Genomic DNA, 19677 nt, shown 5'->3' with positions numbered 1-19677 from the left:
AACTTTATGAGTGAAAATTTCTGTTTTCCATAGTGATATCTTCATGCAATTTCTTGTTTGACAGCATGTTTTTCTTGCATAACTCAGAATTTACTAAAAGTATGTGCTAAAAATGTGTATTCTTTTTGGCTTATTGACACCACCAATCAAAAGTGAGAAATTTGCAGATGTAATGTCAATGTCAAAATGCAGATGAGACAGCGGGCCACAAAGCATGCAGAGCACCAATTTGAAAATCATCATGTCCACCTGCACCTACAACAAGCCAATTCCTACCTTATATTTCAAAACATATATATATTAATTATATATATTTATCCCTGAAGTTGCACTAATTTATACAAATCTTCCCTTTCACCTTATTAACAAAAAATCATATATCTTTACAAATATGCAGAATCACCAATCAATTTCTAACGGAGCTGAGAGTTTGTCTCTGCTTCTGGTGCTTAACGGTTCCTCTCCATAAGAATGATTAATGCAAGTTTAAACAGCAGTCGAGTACATTTCATGCTACAAAATCATGTAACAACTGAGAGGAACTGAACCCCTGTTGTTGATTGCCTGGGTTTATGCATTCGAAATCAGCTGTTTCGGCTGCTACGGAAGTTGTTATAGGATTGTACATTTCATCACCTCTCATTGCAACGAAATTTTGATGATTGCTTCCACCCGGCATACTTATGCTACCATCCTCGTAATGCTGCAATCCCAAAGTGAGAGATACACCATTTCCACTGTCAAACCTCCCCAACTCCGACACATTGTAAGCAGTGGCTGCCATAAACCGGTGGCTACCGCCATCTAGATGAACACTTGAATCGGGAATGTTAGATATGCCCATAGTAAGCCTCTGCTCCTCCTTTAGCTTCTGTAACACATATTCGGTTTCAGCTTCTCCATATATGACTTTCAGGAAACCAGCTTCAGTAGTTGATCCTGAAATATCTACATTGTTGGATTTCAAATCCATCAGCTGCCCGTTGCTACATCTCTCTATTGCTGATGAACTCCCACTTTGTTGCAGATCTTCACCTCTGTCCTCGGAGGTCATTGTATCACCTTTTGTTGCTTTGACCGCATTATCAGATGAAGAATTAGAGTCCATTTCTGCGTCCGCAAATTCTTCCTTGTGCATCTCTTCGACCATAGGCTTCCATAGGCGCACCCGGGCATTTATGAACCAATTCGAAACCTGGACAGATGCAAATATATCATTTAGGCATCAACAATGAAAGATATTTATAGAAACTACGGCATCATTTATTGGACGTGTCTGAAGATATTACAGCACCTACTGATACACAAACTCGTTAAAACCTACTTGGCTACTTCTATCGTATATCACTTCTTCCGATTCCACCACCAATTTCAAACTTACCAACACTTTCCCGGCCGAGTTTCAAACGAGCAATCCTTACACCAAAAACAAATTGCTTCATTTATATGTTAGTACGATGAGTTGTTCGCAGATTACCTGACTTCTAGTCAAGCCTGTCTGTCTTGCTAGCATGATCTTATCAGAATCCTTCGGGTAGCTGGAGGACAACCGAAATAGCAATGAGTGTGATGTTGAGAAATCAAACAGGAGGGGAGTGTTACATCAAAACTTACGGATTTAGAAAATGCTCAAACAGCCACGCACGAAGTATTGAAACGGAGCTTTCGGGGAGCCCTCTCTGTGGCCTCCATGCATGTTGTTGCATCATACCAAACTGCTGAAGAGCTCTCTGTTGCCTCAGCTGCTGGTCCACATAACGCAGACGAGTAATCCTTACTTCTTTACTGTTTTCTGAAGTATCATGTTCTCCGAGACTTGTACGTGTTGACTGAATTTGCCCATTAATTGCATCTTGCAGGCACCGAAAATGGCGTGATATAGTCTGTGACGCAAGCGTAGTGTAAGGCTTAGCAGCTCCACACCCTGCTACCGCATCAAATGATGATACAACAATCTGCATCTGATGATAATACTGTTTATACCTCCGATCGACCTGAAGTAACAACCATTCGACATTAGACACAATAAGTAACACGACTATATCAAACAGAAAATAACAAAGTTCCACTTATACAAAGCTTCTTTCTGAAACAATGACAGAAAAGATTCAACTAGTACTCTTGCTGCAAGAGTTTCTCCGAAAAGCTTATACGAAAATGTGTTTACCTCATCAAACATGGACAGCAACTTTGTTAACTTGCTTTGTAATTCTTGTCTTTCAGCATGTGACAGCTCTCTTGGAGAGTTCTTGGAGGATTCTTGCTGGTTTGCGGGAAAATTCTTTGATCCCCCATCATCTTCCTCGGAATTCTTCATCCGATTATCTTGTGAGTTTCGATTTTTCCCTCCATCAGGAGGCTCTAGAGCCTTTTGAACATTAACAACTTCATCAAGCAGTTGTTGTGCAGCCTTGAGAAACTTGGAATCAGGAATAGCTCTTGTCACACTTGACATTCCATATGCAGACAATCCCCCTTTATTTGAATCTTGATTACCACCGGAAAAACCCAAACCGGGATTTCGATAAGGGATATGAATTCCAGAGGGGATTTGGGTACCAAGGCTTAAGGATAATCCTTGACCACTGTGAATGATGCTGGAAGTACTACCAGCCAGTGGCTGCATAGCCAGCATTTCATTTCTACCATCCCTCCAAGCACCAAATCCGTGCTCCCCGAATTGAAAGCCACCAAGGTTAGACAAGATCCCTTGATGCTGTGAAGTCCAAACTGAAGCTTCCACAGCCGGAATCTCGATGCAGTTGTTTTGCTGCTGAGAATTCCCAGCAAATGCACCAGAAAAGGACCCGGAACTCATATACAACATTGTATTACCAGGAAGAGCCGGTCCCTCAACATACGAACCCGGCATCGATTCTCTTAAATAGATCATCGGCGCCGTATCTCTTTGATCCTCGGAACCAGAGTAATAAGCAGCCATATTTCTCCGTCTTGAAAATTTCCTTGCTCCCGTACAGTCACGAAACGAACTGGAAACAAGCAATCGAAACGACTTACATCATGAACGATCTTGGGCAAATTTAAAAGGGAAAAAAACTGGATATTCTCTAAGCATAAAATGATTAGCAACAAAAAAAACCCAAAAAATCTGTAAATTCCCAAAAAATTCATAAACATATAAATAGAAAAAATACCTGGAAACCAGTAACAGTCGTTTGAGGTATGGGGAACAAAGAAATCTCAAAGACACCACCCGATCAGCTGAAACAAATCCTTAAGAAACCCAACACTTCAAAAAAGAAAAATTCTTTGGTGTTTGTTGCTCCAAATAATAAGTCAGCAATAAACGAATTATATCACCTTTTTTTGTTTGCTCCTTTTATTACCAATCATATGTTATCCATCCATCATTTCCATTCAAGCACCACGTGAGAGATTCACACATACATACTTAAAACTTTGAACCCTATGGCCTATATACCATGATAGCTTCCAGAGGTTGTTTGCTTTGAAACCCAGAAGTTGTAATACTTTTGTTTCTTTGAAAATTCTTACTATTTCTTCATCTTCCTCTTGTTTGGGTGTTGTTGAAGATATGTTTGGTTAAGGAGTTCTATCTCTTAACTAACAGTTGGTGAACCTAAAATTAAAAACCCTCCCTTGAACCCTCCTTCTCAATTCCCTTCTGCTGTCTCTCTCAACTTTCAGCATGACAACCTCTGGTTTTTCTTTTCCTTTTTCCCCTTTCTTTTGATGTTGCAATATCTATCCTATCCACCATAATACCCATATTAAATTCTCTCTCTCTTTCTACTTTCATTTTTTATATTTACTTTTTGGGTTAATTGCAAGATAATCCCAAGTTATATATTAAAAGGCATAATAGCAAAAACAATCCCAAACTTTTTACAAATAGTCACTTTACTTCCTATTATCTTTTTGAGCATTTTGACCTCAACATTTTATTTTGGGATAAAAGGTCTCTTCTTTGGATGAAAATAATTAGTTACAAATGGTAAACGCTCTAAAATATGAGCTTTTAACCCTAAAATAAAATGTTGATGTCCAAAATACTAAAAAAATAAAGTGACTATTTAGTAAATTGTTAGAAGTTCTTTTGCTTTAAAATAAAACATTAGGGCCAAATAATCAAAAAAATAAAATTGAAATGACTGTTTAATTAAACCTTAGGAACATCTTTTTATATTATACCATTTTAAAATAATCTCATAATTTTTAAAATGTACTAATTGAGTCTCATTGTATCTTATCATATCAATAAGATCTTTTTATCAACCTAAAAGAGCAAAAGTATGTTTAGTTTAATATATTCAGTAGTTTTCGTTTAGGTTAGGATCAAAATTTAAAAATGCAGAAATTAATGTTTGACATTTGGAAACGTGAAAGGCGAGGCAATAGGTACTGGTGTCACACTACACTGTCTTTTTTCCTCTAACTAATGTTTAGTTTAGATACTCTTAGGGTGCGTTTAGACGGGGAATGTGAGATTCTCATAGAAATGTAATTCATATTTTCTCGTTTGGTTAGCCCGAGAATCTCATTCCTGGTAATATAAGATTATCAATAGTAGATTTTTTGGGGTATATTATCGGGAATGTCATTACCTTATTTTCCTTAGGTATTATTGGATTACCGATGTTTTGGACTAAAATACCCTTAATTTTTTTCTTCAAAAATATCATTCTTCTGCATTGAATAATAAAAATTGTACGAATGTTAAATTATAAATTTATCCTTAAACTATTTTAGATTTACAAAAAAATTTATAATTAAAATTTTATATGAAGTTCAGGGGTTAAAATAAAATTTTACAATTTCATTAAACCTTTTTATATTTTCATTTTTGTAAAAAAAATGTATAAATTTTATGAATTTAAAATTTTTAAATAAAATATATAAATATTTTTCAACTTCCTAAAAAAACAAATATATAATAAGGATAATTTGGTCAAATATACATTCTAATAATCTTTTATTCCTTTAACCAAACATGATAATCTTACATTCCTGCTAAGCAAACCAAACACAAAATACAACATTTCCAGTAACTTATTCCCTGGTAATCTTACATTCTTACTGGTAATCTTACATTCCGTGAATCAAACGCACCCTTATGATTATATACTTTTCATTATTTATTCATTTATCCCTTTGTTTTTCCTTATTGCACCATTATGCTCATTCATTTATATATATGCAGATTAGTCACACAATTTTAGTCCTGGAATTTAGTAGTTTAGGATTGAATTCTGACTTATGCTCATTCTTATGTTTTAACGTAAGAAATTCAAGAAAATATATTTAATTGGATTAGACTATAAAATTTAAATAATAAAATAACATTCATAAACTTAACCAACTCAACTCTCCCACTCAACACGACTTTATCAAATACTTATCTTTACTTTTATTATATGCGTGATATCAAAATAGTCCCAACAATTATTAAAATAGTCATTATGATCCCTATTGTTTTTTAGTATTTTGACACTCAACATTTTATTTTAGGGTAAAATAGTCTATAATATTTGATTAAATAGTCATTTTGGTCCTTATTCTTTTTTTAGAGTATCTTCGTTCTCAACATTTAATTTTTAAGGTAAAAATACCCTTATTTTGGAGCGTTAACCTTTTTTAACTAACGATTTCTATTTATAGATAGATTTTTTTGTCCCAAAATAAAACGTTAAAGGTCAAAATATTCCAAAAAAAAAAGAAGTCAAAGTGACTATTTCGTTAGAATTAAAGGCTTTCTTCACATTTATACTTAAATTTTATTAGTACTTTAAAAATCTTTTATTGTATTCAGAATTCATTACTAAAAGAAAAGTTCAAACATAATTAAAGTATTCGAGAAATATTTCAATGACTTAAATTAGTTAAATATGTTGGATTTATTATTATTGTTATTATTATTATTATTATTATTATTATTAGTTTCTCTAACAAGAATATTAACCGATGAATAAAAAAAAATTATATTTGTGTTAAATTATTTATTTTTGTCCCATATAAGATTTGCGTGTGTTGAGTCACATTATTGAACAAAAACTATATTATATTTGTGTTTGGTATTTATTTATTTGTGAAATGTTGGAAGCAGCATCCAGTTAACAACCCCCACGTTTTTCATTATCGTCCTCACTACAAAAGAAAGCCTAATTAGACACATTGTTTCGCATACAAGGCAAACCTAAAAAGTCAATAATTGTGGCTTCTAAACAAAGGCCAACCCATACCACAAAACCTTATATGGGATTAGGACATTTTGTAGTTAAATTTGGTTTTCATCCTACTACCATGTACAAATTTATAATTTTGTCCCTCTATTTTTATTTGATGTAATCTAATCCCTTCACCTCTATAATGCTATTTGTTAACACAAATGGTTAATGGTTTTAATTGGCGTGTGTGTGTGTTTTCTATCAAAATCGTCCCTTCTATGTTCTAATTCATCTAGCTAACATGATTTCTTTTAGGCTCAAATGTTTGTTTAAATAATCATTTTAGTCTCCATTCTTTTTTAGAGCATTTTAACCTTTAACATTTCATTTTTTTTGGTTAAAATAACTCATGTTAGTTTATTAACAGTCGATGCATTTTGCTAACTTGACATTTACAAATGTGTTTAATTTATGACATATCACATGTCACATCACTAAAGTGATGATGTGACATATATTATATCACTCAAAATGATGTTGTGTTATATGTTATGTCAATAATCAAACACATTTGGAAATATTATCTCAACAACATACATTAACTGTTAGTCAATTAACAGTCTCCCTCCGATAGAGATTATTATTTTGATGTTTGAAACATTTGAGATTAAAATAAGGGTAAACTATACGTTTAGTACCTAAATTATCAGTTTTATTTTATTTTAGTACCTAAACTTTCATTTGTTTCAAAATCATATCTAACGCTTACTTTTTGTTTAATTTTGGTACATCGCCATTGAAAACATAGTGGAACTGTTACAACAAGGTACTTTTTATGGGTAAATTACATCATTCATAACTCAATTATCTTCTCACTCCTATTTTGGTCACTGAAGATTATTATTTTTAATTTAATTACATAACTTTCAAATTACTCCTAATTAAACCACTCTAACTTTCAATTTTTTTTTTTAATTTTAATTAAATATTAATAAAAAAAAGTCATGTCACAAAAATTATTAATATAACAAATAAGAGTGATTAAAATGCGAGCAATTTGAAAGTTGAGTAATTACATTAAAAAATTGTAAAATTTAGTGACCAAAATAGGAGTTAGAATATAGTTAAGCGATAAATGATAAATTTACCCATAAAAAATACCACATGAAACAGTTAAGTTAAGTTTTTAACGACGCGATACTAAAATGAAATAAAAATAAACATTAGGTGTGATCTTGAAACAAATGAAAATTTAGGTACTAAAATGAAACAAAAGTGATAATTTATATGCTAAACATTGTAGTTTACCCTTAAAATAAAATGCTTAAAAAATAATAGAGACTAAATTGACCACCTTAAAAACTAATTTGTCATTATACTTTTATGTGTATTGGTAGATATATTGTTAAGAGAAAACAATTATCAACAGTTTAAATAAAATAGTTAATATTTGACTGAATAATGGAATTCTAAAAGTAGAGAGAAGTGTAAGAGTTAAATCCTCAATTTGAGCATAAAACTAAAATTCAGCCTTTTGTAAATAACGGAGTTCATAGAACGAAGCTGAACAAAGAAACAAATAGAATGATCGTTCCTCACCCACAAATGTTGTATTCTAAGTGATACTCATTTGACGTCAATATATTTTATATATTCAGTTTTTTAGACATTTAATGTATTTGATAATATTATCTTGAAAAACACTCTTTCTTTTAATTATTTAGCAAAATACGTTTATGAATTATGACAATTTTTTATATGATTTATAATACAAATAAGTACTTAAAATATATCATTCTTTCATCTAAGTATTTAAAGTAATTTTTAAAATAAGTATTGATTTTTTTCCTGACATAATAGGTACTTAAATTCATAGTCATCTCGGACATTTTTTAGACCTTTAACGAAAACTCAAAAATAAGTTCCTATAGAATTAAAATATATTTTATTATTTTAAATAATTAATTTAATATTAAATTAATAAATCATAAAAATATTAAAAATTTTCAAATGTGATATTTTTATTATTTTATTAAGAAAACATCTTAAATACAATTAAGAGAAGAAAAATATAAAAATAATTGAACGTGAGTATGATATGGAGCTTGATTTTGAATAATAAAAAAAAATAAAGAATGATATATTATTTTTTCGTAGATTGAGATCGGAAAATATTAAAAGTTAAATAATATTTGATAAATTGAAGAATGAGATTCGAAGAAGAGAGAAAAATGAGAGTTGGAGAATGAGGTTCGAAGAATATAAAAAATGATTAACTTTAATTCAAAATTGAATGAATTAATAAGAAATGTGAAAGAATAAAGTAATTTTTTTAAAAATTATAAAATTAAGAAAAATTAAGGAACCTAATTATAAATATAAAATTTGAGAGGTCTCAACTATAAATATAAAAATTGGGGTCCTGAGCTACTGCTCAGGTGCTCCCCTAATGGTCGGTTCTGCTTAGAGTGTTCAATCTTTTCCATTAAGGGGGTGTTTGGATGAATGAAATCTACATTCTCCCGTTTGGTTAGCCCGAGAATCCTATTATCGGTAATGTAAGATTATTAATAGTGAATTTTTTAGGGTATATTACCATGAATGTCATTACCTCCCTTTCCTTAGGTATTGTTGGATTACCGGCGTTTTAGACTAAAATGCCCTTAAATTTTTATTTTTTTTCAAAAATATATTTATTCTATCATTGAATAATAAAAATTCTACGAAGGTTAAATTACAAATTTATCCTTAAATTATTTTAGATTTACAAAAAAATCTATAATTAAACTTTTATATGAAGTTCAAGGGTTAAAATAAAATTTTACCCTTTCATTAAACTTTTTTTATTTTTTATTTTGTAAAAAATATATAAATATTATGAATTTAATTTTTTTAAAGAAAATATATAAATATTTTCCAACTTGTAATATTATACAAATATATAATAAAGAAAATTTGGTCAAATATACATTCCAATAATCTTTTATTCATTTAACCAAACACGGTAATCTTACATTCCTGCTAAGCCAACCAAACACAAAATACAACAATCTCAATAATCTTATTCTCTGGTAATCTTACATTCCCACTGGTAATCTTACATTCCGTGAACCAAACGCACCCTAATTAAAAACTATTATAAATATTTATATGAAAAATGTTAAATAATATTTTGTGTATATTTTGACTTAAAAATTAGTTAAGGTACATATTCTGACAAATGTAAACCAAAACTTATATTATTTTGACAACGCATGCAACTGTATAATCGACACGTTTAAAGCGTGATTGCAAGATTAGTGGTTAGTCAACGGTTAATAATTTAGTTTATTTTAATTTGGATAGGATAATCATCACACTGACTCGGCCAACGAGTGTTGGCACAAGTGGTTGAGATTCAAGAATTTGAGTTTGTAAGATCAAGTACGAATCCTACCACCGTCACTTTTGGTGGACAATTTGTAAATTTCTATGTAAATCTCAATTGAATCTTAGGTATACCCTGACTGGGAGAGCCACCCTAACCTAAACTTTTGTGTATAAAAAAAATCATTACACCGACTGGAGGAGTGGGTTCTATAAAAGTTAGCCATCGCTTGGTAAACTTTTAATGAGTAAGATTAAAATCGTGATAAGTGTTTTATTTGTATTTTTTTGAATTAATTACATCATATGTCCTCAAAATATGATATTTATTTTAAATTTCTCTCTAAGCTTTTAAATGTTATAATTTTATCACTAAACTATGACTATCATTTTAAATTAGTCCTCAAGTTTTTGAATATTTCAATTTCATCCCCAAACTATGACCTTATTTTAAACTGGTCCACAAACTTTTGTAGGCTAAGTTATATTATGCTATGTTTGAAGAAAAAAAAACAAATCTTAGGTTCAATTATGGTTGTAACTAATTATATATTTGGATGAATTTGGGATGAAATTGGAATGTTCAAAAAGTTTGCGGGACCAATTTAGAGAGAGGGTCATAGTTTAGGGATGAAATTGAAATGTTTAAAATTTTAAGGAGTGATTTAGAATGAGAGTCGTAATTTGGGGATGAAATTGAAATAATCAAAAATTTAAGGACCAAATTATTATGAGGGTTATAGTTTGGGGACACATGACACAATTAACTCTTTATTTTATATATATAAATTGTTTAAATTTATGTTATATAATTTATTTATTATAATGTTATCTATATTAGTTGAGTTTATAGTTTAAGATTTAGGATTTAAGAGATTATGTTTTGGAGGTTAGATGTATCATTTAAGGTTTATATTTTTAAATTTAAGTTTAGAATTAATAAATTATGTAAAACAAATTTTAGATTTTATGTGTATCGGATAATTAACTATTTATTTATTGGCTTAATTCAAAAACAAGTGTCTAAACAATGTCTCAAAAAATGTTTTGACACCTAAATTTTTTTTTTACTTAAAATTGGTGTTTAATGTTTTCTCAATTATACTTTTAGGTGCATACAATTATATTTTTTAAATTTTTAATAATACAATTATTATTTTAAAAAACTATTTTTTATAAAAAAACTAAATTTTTAATGAAATTATAAAAATCTCTATAAACTAAAATAATTCATTTCAACCATCATTACCAACAGTCGCTGGTCATTTTCGACTACCATCTTCACCGAACACTTGGGTTTTGATCGGAATTGCACGGTGGTTCGAATGGTGTCGGCGGTGTGACTTATGGACGTCGAGATCGATAAGAATTGAAGGAAAACAACGACGGTGGCTTAAATTCGACGAACATTTGAATGTTTTTCTACGGCAAATGGTGACACTTTACGACGAAAGGTTAACGGGAGTTTGGTCAGGGGTCAACACCAGTGCCGATGAAGGTGGCGGTGACGATCACGGATGGTCAGCCGACGACCATAGAAAGGGGAAAAGGGAAAGGGAAGGAAAAGAGAATGGGGGAGGGGGTTGACGTGGGGTTGTGGGTTGGGTTTTTTTAAATATTTTTTTTTTACTTTTTAAATAAAAATCTAAAATTACCATAACGTGACACATATCACTTAACAACTAAATTTAACGGACGTCACGGTCCAGACACCTAAAAATCTCCAATGAAAGCGTTAGGCACCTATTTTTAACGAAAATTTCTTTAGGCACTAAAATGTTTTTCAAGACAAATTTCAGACACTTATTTTTTTTATTAAGCCTTATTTATTCAATGATTAAAATTTTAAATATATTTCAAATTCAATATGATAATAAAAAGGTATCAAAGTTGAGCTTTTTTTAAGGATGAATAATTGTTTTTTATATAATTTTAAATAAGTTAATTGCATCATACATCTCTGGATTACGAGTTTTATTTTATATTGGTTTTAATTTTTTTGAAAATTTTAATTTCATCCTTAAACTATAATTTTCATTATAAATCGATCTCAAAAGTTTTGAACATTTCAAATTCATTCTCAAACTATAACCCTCATTCTAACTTGGTCCCCAAAATTTTGAACATTCCTAAAATACTCCCCAAAATCATTCAAAAGTTTGGGGATGAAATTGGAACATTCAAAAGTTTAGAGATTAATATACAATGATAGACATAATTTGGGGATGAATTTAGAATGTCTAAAAGTTTGGAGACCAATTTAAAATGAGAGTTATAGTTTGAGGATGAAACTAAAAATACAAAATTTTATAAATCAATTTAAAATAAAGACCTTTGTTTGGAGATGCATAGTGCAATGAACTCTTTTTAAATTTAAAATTATTGGCATAGAATAATGTTAAAAATGTTCCAAACGTTTAATTAAATAATTTTTTTAGCTTTATTCTTTTTTAAAGCATTTTGGTCCCCAATATTTTTATTTTAGGATAAAGTCTCTAACATACGATTAAATAGTTATTAAGACCCTTATTTTTTAAACTATATTAGTCTAAATATTTTATTTTTGTGTAAAAAGACCTTTATTGTAGAGCGTTGATTATTTATAAACTAACAAATTTCTTTCGCGAAGAGATATTTTCACTCAAAATAAATTGTTAACTAAAAATTAATTAAAGATAAAAATAATTATTTATTCAATCGTAACATTTTGTGTCGTTATGTATATTAGTATTTAAAAACGTTGAAACCTACTGGCCACTCTCTCTTAATCAACCGGTTTGACCAAGTTTATAGAAAAAGCATTGTGGATCCAAAAATAGGCCCATGAATAATACATGGATCTTAACGTATTTCGGGCTTTAAATTTGTACAGAGCCCCCAATATTTTTTTACCTCCTACCGACCCGACCCGGTTAAATTTAAAACCCCACACGCTTATTACAAAGAGCAGAGCAGTTGCTTTTGGATTTTAGGTTCGAAAGTTTAATTCAACTTCCTCCGCAGCCAAACCTTCCGTCAATGGGGAAAAACAAGAGATCCGAGAAAATACCCGAATCCGAACACTCGCCTTCCTCCGTCTTCGTCACCAACCTGCCTTACTCTTCACCAACTCTCAGGTATTCCCTTCTGGAAATTTTGCTTTAGAATCTCTATATATGGAAATTTAAAATAGTAGTAAATGATTTTTTTTTTCTTCCAGCTTGAAGAAACATTTAGCGATGTCGGTCCAATTAGGCGTTGTTTTATGGTTACAAAGAAAGACATGGTTTTGTTTTAATATTTTTCATCTTGATTTTAATCACTGGTTCATAAACATACTAACATATTCTTTGTTCATATCGCTTTCGTTCAATTGTAAGTTAAAATCGAGGTTCATTTTAATCCTTTTTTTTACCGCTATTATTTTGTTTTGTTTCAGAATTTTAGGGCTTATGGTTGAGCTGAATTTTCATGCTTGGAGTTTAACTCTCTTGTTTATCTTTTCCTATGTGTTTGCATCTCTTTGGAAGTGCGGTTGCTGAAGATGCCAACCGCGCTATTGAGTTGAAGAATGGTTCTTCTGTTGGAGATCGAAAAATTGCTGTTAAATATGCAATACACCGTGCTCCATTGGAGCAACGACGGTCAAAGACAACCCAAAGTTCGGTTATTTCAGAATAATTGTGGAATTGTATGCATGCGCTATGTGAATGTTAATTACTGGCTGTCTCAGATGATGCGACCAATACAAAGAATGACAATGGTTGTCTTACCTCAACCGTAGAAGAGCATGGTTCAAGCCTTCCAAAACTAGGTTACAAAAGCTTTTATAATATTTAATTACAATACTTTGATGTTATTTCTCATTAGTGACTTTTTTGTTGTTGATATTTTGAATGCTAATATAGAGAAACCTGTGCAACCTAGAAAGCTACCAACACTTTGTTCTGATCTAGCTGATAAAGAGAATTCTTAGAGAAGGGTACTAAATTTGCTTGCTAATTTAGTAAAAATCAAAATAGGATATGGACTTCTAAGACATCATCATGTAGTTATTCACTGTCAATTTTGAATTGATTTTCACTCATGATATGAATCTTTAGAATGCTTTATGTTTTTTTCCTGATAATATTAAATACATACTTCTTTTTTATTTTCATTTTAGTTTAGTTTAGTCTAGTTAATTTTTTATTTTGCTACGTACACTCTTGGTTTTTACTTGGGAATTATGATGTTCACACTTTGACACATCAAGGCATGCCTTTTCTTCTCTTCTCTCTATGTTATGAAGGGTTGCTAGGACTGTTATATTTGGTGGTCTTCATAATGCTGAGATGGTGGAAGATGTCCACCGGCATGCAAAGGAGATTGGCACTGTCTGTTCTGTAACTTATCCTGTTCCAATAGAAGAGCTTGAACAACATGGTAAGCAAAAAGGTGTCCTTTGCAACAATTTTATCAAATTTTTCTGTTTACCCCCTTCGAAACCTGAAATAGTGAAAGCTCGGAAATAGAGCAATGTTATATTTGAAGAGCGCATTGGATAATTTGATAGGGAACTAGAAAATTTCCTACTTTCTACATTGTTGGTTTACAGTATATTCTTTATAGAATAGTACCAGTTGAAATGATTTACGATATAAGAAGGCTGGTTGTGACATCTGTTGTACAACATGCTTGTCATTTGCATATGTATAGACCTTTGCTGTAATGTCTCTCTGTATACTTTATATCCATTCACCAAAAATCTATAATATCGCATTACTATGGTGCTTCTGAATTTTTCAATAGTTTTACTTTGTTAGAAACAATTACATACGGTTTCTGGATTGAGATTGATAATCCAAGTCTTTATTTGAGGATTACTTTAATTGTTGCGGAATAATTGCAAGCCATAAAATTAAAAAATTACTAGGTCTTGCACAAGATGGATGCAAAATGGATGCTTCAGCAGTGCTTTTCACAAGTGTCAAACTGGCTCGTACTGCTGTGGCAATGTTACACCAGAAAGAGATACATGGAGGCATTGTTTGGGCACGCCAACAGGGTGGTGAGGTAAAGTAACCATGACAAAGTTGTGGGGCTTTTATTTATTTATATAAGATGATTATTTTTGAGTTCATACTATTTACTATTTATATCGGAGATCTAATTATTTCTCTCTGGTACTTGTGATCTGGGGCTTTAAGACTCAAAAGTGGAAGCTAATTATCAGAAATCTTCCTTTCAAGGTTGCTTGATGCTAACAGTGTATTTTGATTGTCCCTATAGTTGATTTTGATGCTTGCAACTCGAAGTTCTTAACTTCTAAAGTAGCGCTTTTTTAACATTGTTGCAGGCTAAATTAAATGAGAAAGGATATGTTTTCAGCAGCAGGGTTTGTCTGGGATGTATTTATTCCACGTAATTCTGAAACAGGGTATCTTCTCTTAGAAAATCATTTAAATTTGTAAATTAACTTTTGTATTTTTTTTCATATGCACATAATGTGTTCCTCCCTTTGTTTTTCCAGCTTATCCAAGGGTTTTGCTTTTGTCAAATTCACATCTAAACAGGATGCACAAAATTTACTATTTCTGGTTTATCCTTTTTTTCCAAAATAGACAATTTTTCTGCTACAAGTTTTTACAATTATTTTTCATTTTCAGGCCATTCAAAAGTTCAATGGGAATTTTTTTTTGTAAAAGACCTATCGCTGTTGATTGGGCTGTTCCAAAGAAACTTTACAGTTCCGGTGCTAATGCTAATGTTGCTTCAGATGATGGTTTGTGTGCTGAACTAAAATTTGTATACTCATCAAAGATGTGTATTATCTTGTTTCTTCTGATCGGGTGGCTGTTTCGCCCAGAGCTGAATGAGTGGCCTTAACCTTATGGATCATCATCCTTATTAATTATCAAATAAGCATGTGTGATTAGAGATTTCTTGAAAAGTATTTCATATTCGGGTATTTATGTCTGTTTTTGTATCACATGCAAGCACATACACACACAAGCACCGTATATACGGAAGGGATATATTATATATTTATGTTTAGTATGTAGTCATGTTCCACATATATATGTTATGCCTTTCCTTTGTGGTAATTGATGTGTTTCTTGTCATCTCTTCTCATCTGTACTTGGTTGCATGTAATGCCATTTTCTTGATAAATTCTTTAGTAAAATTTTCATCTTTTATATTTTAAAGTTTCTGTAGGATATAATTGCTATGGCTTTACAGGGAAGCTGAATAAAAGCAACAAGGAAAGTGATACTGATAGCAGTAGCATTGATATGGAAGATGAAGGTGGGGATAATGATAGTGATGATGGTATTGCTTCAAATGACTCGGATATGTCAGATATGGAAAGGACACCAATAACGCTAGATTTTGATAAGGAAGTAGACATTGCGAGGAGAGTGCTGGATAACTTGGTGACATCCTCTTGTAAGGATTCTCTTCCTCTCCAAGATAATTCCATTCTGCCCAACGGGGAAGAGAAGATGAATGTAGATGAAACCATTGATGTAGAAGATAAGTTACCTGTTGAATCTGGAAAAGAATCAGATGCGATTAAAGCTGAAAAATCTGGCAAAAATAAAGAAATCGATGGCGAAGATGAACTACAGAAAACAATTTTCCGTTTGACATTGACAATAAAGAAGTGAAAGAAAGGTTTTCTGCATTTGGAGCAGTGCAATCCTTTATTCCTGTCCTCCATCCAGTTACCAAGTATTGACTCTAAATAGTTTGAAATGTTTTACTGTCTTACTCCTTAAATCGGTAAATACTTATTGTTCTTGTGCTCCCCTGGCAGGCGACCGAGAGGAACTGGTTTTCTCAAGTTTAAAACTATAGATGCTGCTGTTGCAACAGTTTTAGCAGCAAATGCTGCATCTGGCTTGGGTATTTTTCTCAAAGGTAGGCAGCTCAAAGTGTTGAAGGCATTGGATCGGAAATCAGCACATAATAAAGAATTGGAGAGGGCCAAAGCTGAGGAACATGACCAGCGTAACCTGTACTCGGCAAAGGTTGCTTTACTGGACATTTAATTGAATTTCCGTTAATTTGTTGTGTTTGTAGTATAGTGACATTAACGTTTATATGACTTAATAGGAAGGACTTATAGTTGAGGGGACACCAGCAGCTAAAGATGTTTCCGCCAGTGATATGAAATACGCAAAAATGTAAGGATTGGTTTTATTTGTTTCCCCTGATATTATCAGTCGGATACTGACACAAATTTCTTCGACCTATCTGCTGCACAACGCAAATGGGTGCTATTATCTCAGCTTGTGTAGTTAAAAGGTCTTTGGTTTGACCAGGAATTTTTTTTTGATAGAAGTTGGAGATCTCATTAAAAACTCCCTTCATATTCTTCCACATACTTAGAAGTATGTTGAAGAACATTGAAGGTCTTTGGTTTGACCAGGAATGATTTAAATGGATAGCAAAAAACGGAATAGTAGATTTTGTTTTCTGAATGTTTCACATTTATTCTTTTTATATGAAAAAGAATGTTTGAGCATGTTACAAAATCATTGAACTAGCTTTAATTTTTGAAAGCAACTCGATAATGATGGTTCTTGATGGTCCTGCTGATTCTCTTGTGAAACTTAACTTTCCTTTATTATTTATCCAAGGCGTTTCGGATGCCATGCAGGTTACATGAAAAAAAAGATGACCAAGCTTTAGTCTCCGAATTTCCATGTTTCGAGGACACGACTTGTTATATATAATTTGCCGAAGTCCATGACTGAAAACGAATTGAAACAACTTTGTATTGATGCAGTTACCTCACGAGCTACAAAGCAAAAACCCGAAATACGACAGGTTAGATAAAGTTGTTAATCTGTTATGAAAGTGTTTTTTTTCTTTTAATTCTTTTCTATAGTTTTCTGCATATACAGGGTGCTACCTTAAGTCTTAAATTTGATACTACTCGTGCTGACATGCAGATCAAGTTCTTGAAAACTGTGAAGGGAAGGATTGTTGTTAAAACCAGTCGTGTGGGGTTGCCTTTATCGAGTTTACTGAACATCAGCATGCACTTGTTGCTTTGAGGGTTCTCAACAATAATCCAGGTGAGTCCCTATTGGTATATCTCATTTGTATGATGGCTGTAATTTTGATGCTAGATTTATCATTTTTTTCTCAATATCTTGCTAGGGTGAAAAAGTTAATTATATTGTTTCTTTTCTATTTATAATCTCAAATTGTAATTGGTTGTTTGTAGAAACATTTGGTCCAGTGCATCGCCCAATAGTGGAATTTTCTGTCGATAATGTGCAGACATTGAAGCTGAGGAAAGCCAAGATACAAGCTCAGCAGCAAGATGCCAGTGATAATTTGAACAATGCACAGGAAAAAGCAAAATCACATCTGTTTGGCGATCAGCCTAACAAATCCCGAAAACGGAAATCCAGAGACGAGAAAAGGGCAACTAAACATTCAGAGTTGAACAAGGCTGAGATGGAAAACAGAGTTGCCACTGGAGAAGGCCAAGATAGTAAGAAGCCAAAGCATAAACTGACTGGTGAAAAGACAACCATCTTCGAAAGAAAATTTGGAAGGCTCCAATCAGAAGGTGAAAGGATCAAATCATAAACCCGAGGATCGCAAAGCCAGCTGAAAGCCTGCTATTGGAGGTTCTGTCAAGGTTGAAACAAATGTTAATGATACCCGCAAATTAAAATCAAAAGAGGTGGAAGCAATTGCTCAGCCAAAAGAGAGGACACGACAAGTGAAGGCAAAGCGGGAGGAGGGAGAGGCAAATTCAAAAAGAAAAAGGCCAGGAAGGAATAAAGATCCATCAGGGAGAGATGTGGTAGACAAACTCGATATGCTAATCGAACAATACAGATCTAAGTTCTCACATCCGAAATCAACACCTGAGGCTGAAAAACAAGGTTCTAAGAAGCTTAGAAGGTGGTTTCAAGCTTAATTACTTTAGCAGATTATAACCAGTTTTTAGCATATCTTGACCATATCCATCTTTTAGGGGGAAATGAAATGAGAATATTAGATGAGCACTTTGATGCTTATGCAATTGCTATACAAGTTTTGTACTATGTTAACAATTTTGTGTACTTTGTAACATGATACTGTTGAATATTCCGTATGGTAAAAACAAGCTATTGAGTTGTTTGCTCTGGGAACTGGTTTTCTCTTGAAAATATTCTGTGAAAAAAAAATGTTTGAAGGATCTTTGTTGGTATCAATGGCATATACTCCACTGGGTATGTAAACGAGTCGAGTTGAGAGAGTATTGTTGAGCTTGACTCGATTAAAAGAATTTCAAATTAAGTTCGACTTGATTTGAATACTCGTGAACTTAAAATTGTCAAAGTCTACTCGAACTTAAAATAAAAACCTAAGATTAGATTAAACTCGAAAATTCACAAGCTTAAAATTTTTAAATTTGACTTGAAATAAAAGAATTGGAGTTCAATTTGACTCAAAAAAACTTGAAATAAGAAACTTGAACTTTAAATAAAAAAAGTTTTATATTATATTTTAAAAAACATATGAATATTAATAATATTTTTTTCTTCAAATAATTCCCTTCAAGTCATTAATCAAATCAATATTGAGTAACTTCTAATTTCTCTCATTTCATTTACAATCCTATACATTTGATGCAGACATTGCTCAGGGATAAACGAAAGAATATCCCCTCAACCTCCTTTGGATTATTTATTAGAAGGTTCAAAAGGTTTCTTTTTTCAAAAATAAGGTAAAAATAAAATAATAAAATAAATTAATCAATAAATTCCGAAATTCAGACCATATTCTTTTAAAAAGATCAAACATCAATTAATTGAATTAAATGCTCAAACTCATTCTATGATTTTGTAGGATTGTAAATGAGTCACACAATTATTCTTAAGATTATAAATAAGTCATCCAATTTCAAAAAGTCATAAATAAGTCACTCAATTAATTGTAAAAGAAAATTTATTTCGAGTTTTGGATTCCTCAAAGTTCGGAGCCATTCAACAATCTGAATAATAGGGAGACTGTCGTTGGTGAGATGTACATACTATGAGATAGACGCCATCTGATGCTAAATGAAATATATTGAAGTTTAGAAGGTTTAGGATGATGTCATGGATTTTAAGAAAGATTTTAATAAGATAAAATTGAATGATGAGATCAATGTAAATTTATGACAATATCGGCCACTAAATACGACAATCGAACG

The 19677-nt window shown here is 31.8% G+C and overlaps 1 protein-coding gene and 1 pseudogene across 2 annotated transcripts; one reads left to right on the top strand and one right to left on the bottom strand.

Annotated features, from left to right (window-relative positions):
* Positions 1-280: 280 nt before the first annotated feature.
* On the bottom strand, positions 281-12281 carry LOC120179400 (BEL1-like homeodomain protein 6). 2 transcript variants are annotated; one of them, XM_039185003.1, is made up of 6 exons: positions 12271-12281; positions 3156-3634; positions 2168-2990; positions 1615-1994; positions 1478-1538; positions 281-1195 (listed from the first exon to the last, which is right to left on the bottom strand). In XM_039185003.1, the coding sequence occupies exons 3-6, from the start codon at positions 2939-2941 to the stop codon at positions 509-511; spliced, it is 1902 nt and encodes a 633-aa protein (XP_039040934.1). In that variant the 5' UTR covers positions 2942-2990; positions 3156-3634; positions 12271-12281; the 3' UTR covers positions 281-508. The 2 variants fall into 2 exon arrangements, with proteins under 2 accessions (XP_039040934.1, XP_039040933.1); XM_039185002.1 differs by lacking the exon at positions 12271-12281 and having other exon boundaries at positions 3156-3708.
* Positions 12282-12483: 202 nt separating this feature from the next.
* LOC120179372 lies at positions 12484-18486 on the top strand (annotated as a pseudogene).
* The last annotated feature ends 1191 nt before the right edge of the window (positions 18487-19677 follow it).

Source organism: Hibiscus syriacus, unplaced genomic scaffold (genome assembly GCF_006381635.1).
Source record: "Hibiscus syriacus cultivar Baekdansim isolate YM2019G1 unplaced genomic scaffold, ASM638163v2 tig00112411_pilon, whole genome shotgun sequence".
Classification (NCBI taxonomy): domain Eukaryota; kingdom Viridiplantae; phylum Streptophyta; class Magnoliopsida; order Malvales; family Malvaceae; genus Hibiscus; species Hibiscus syriacus.
This window is presented reverse-complemented; position numbering and strand designations above follow the sequence as displayed.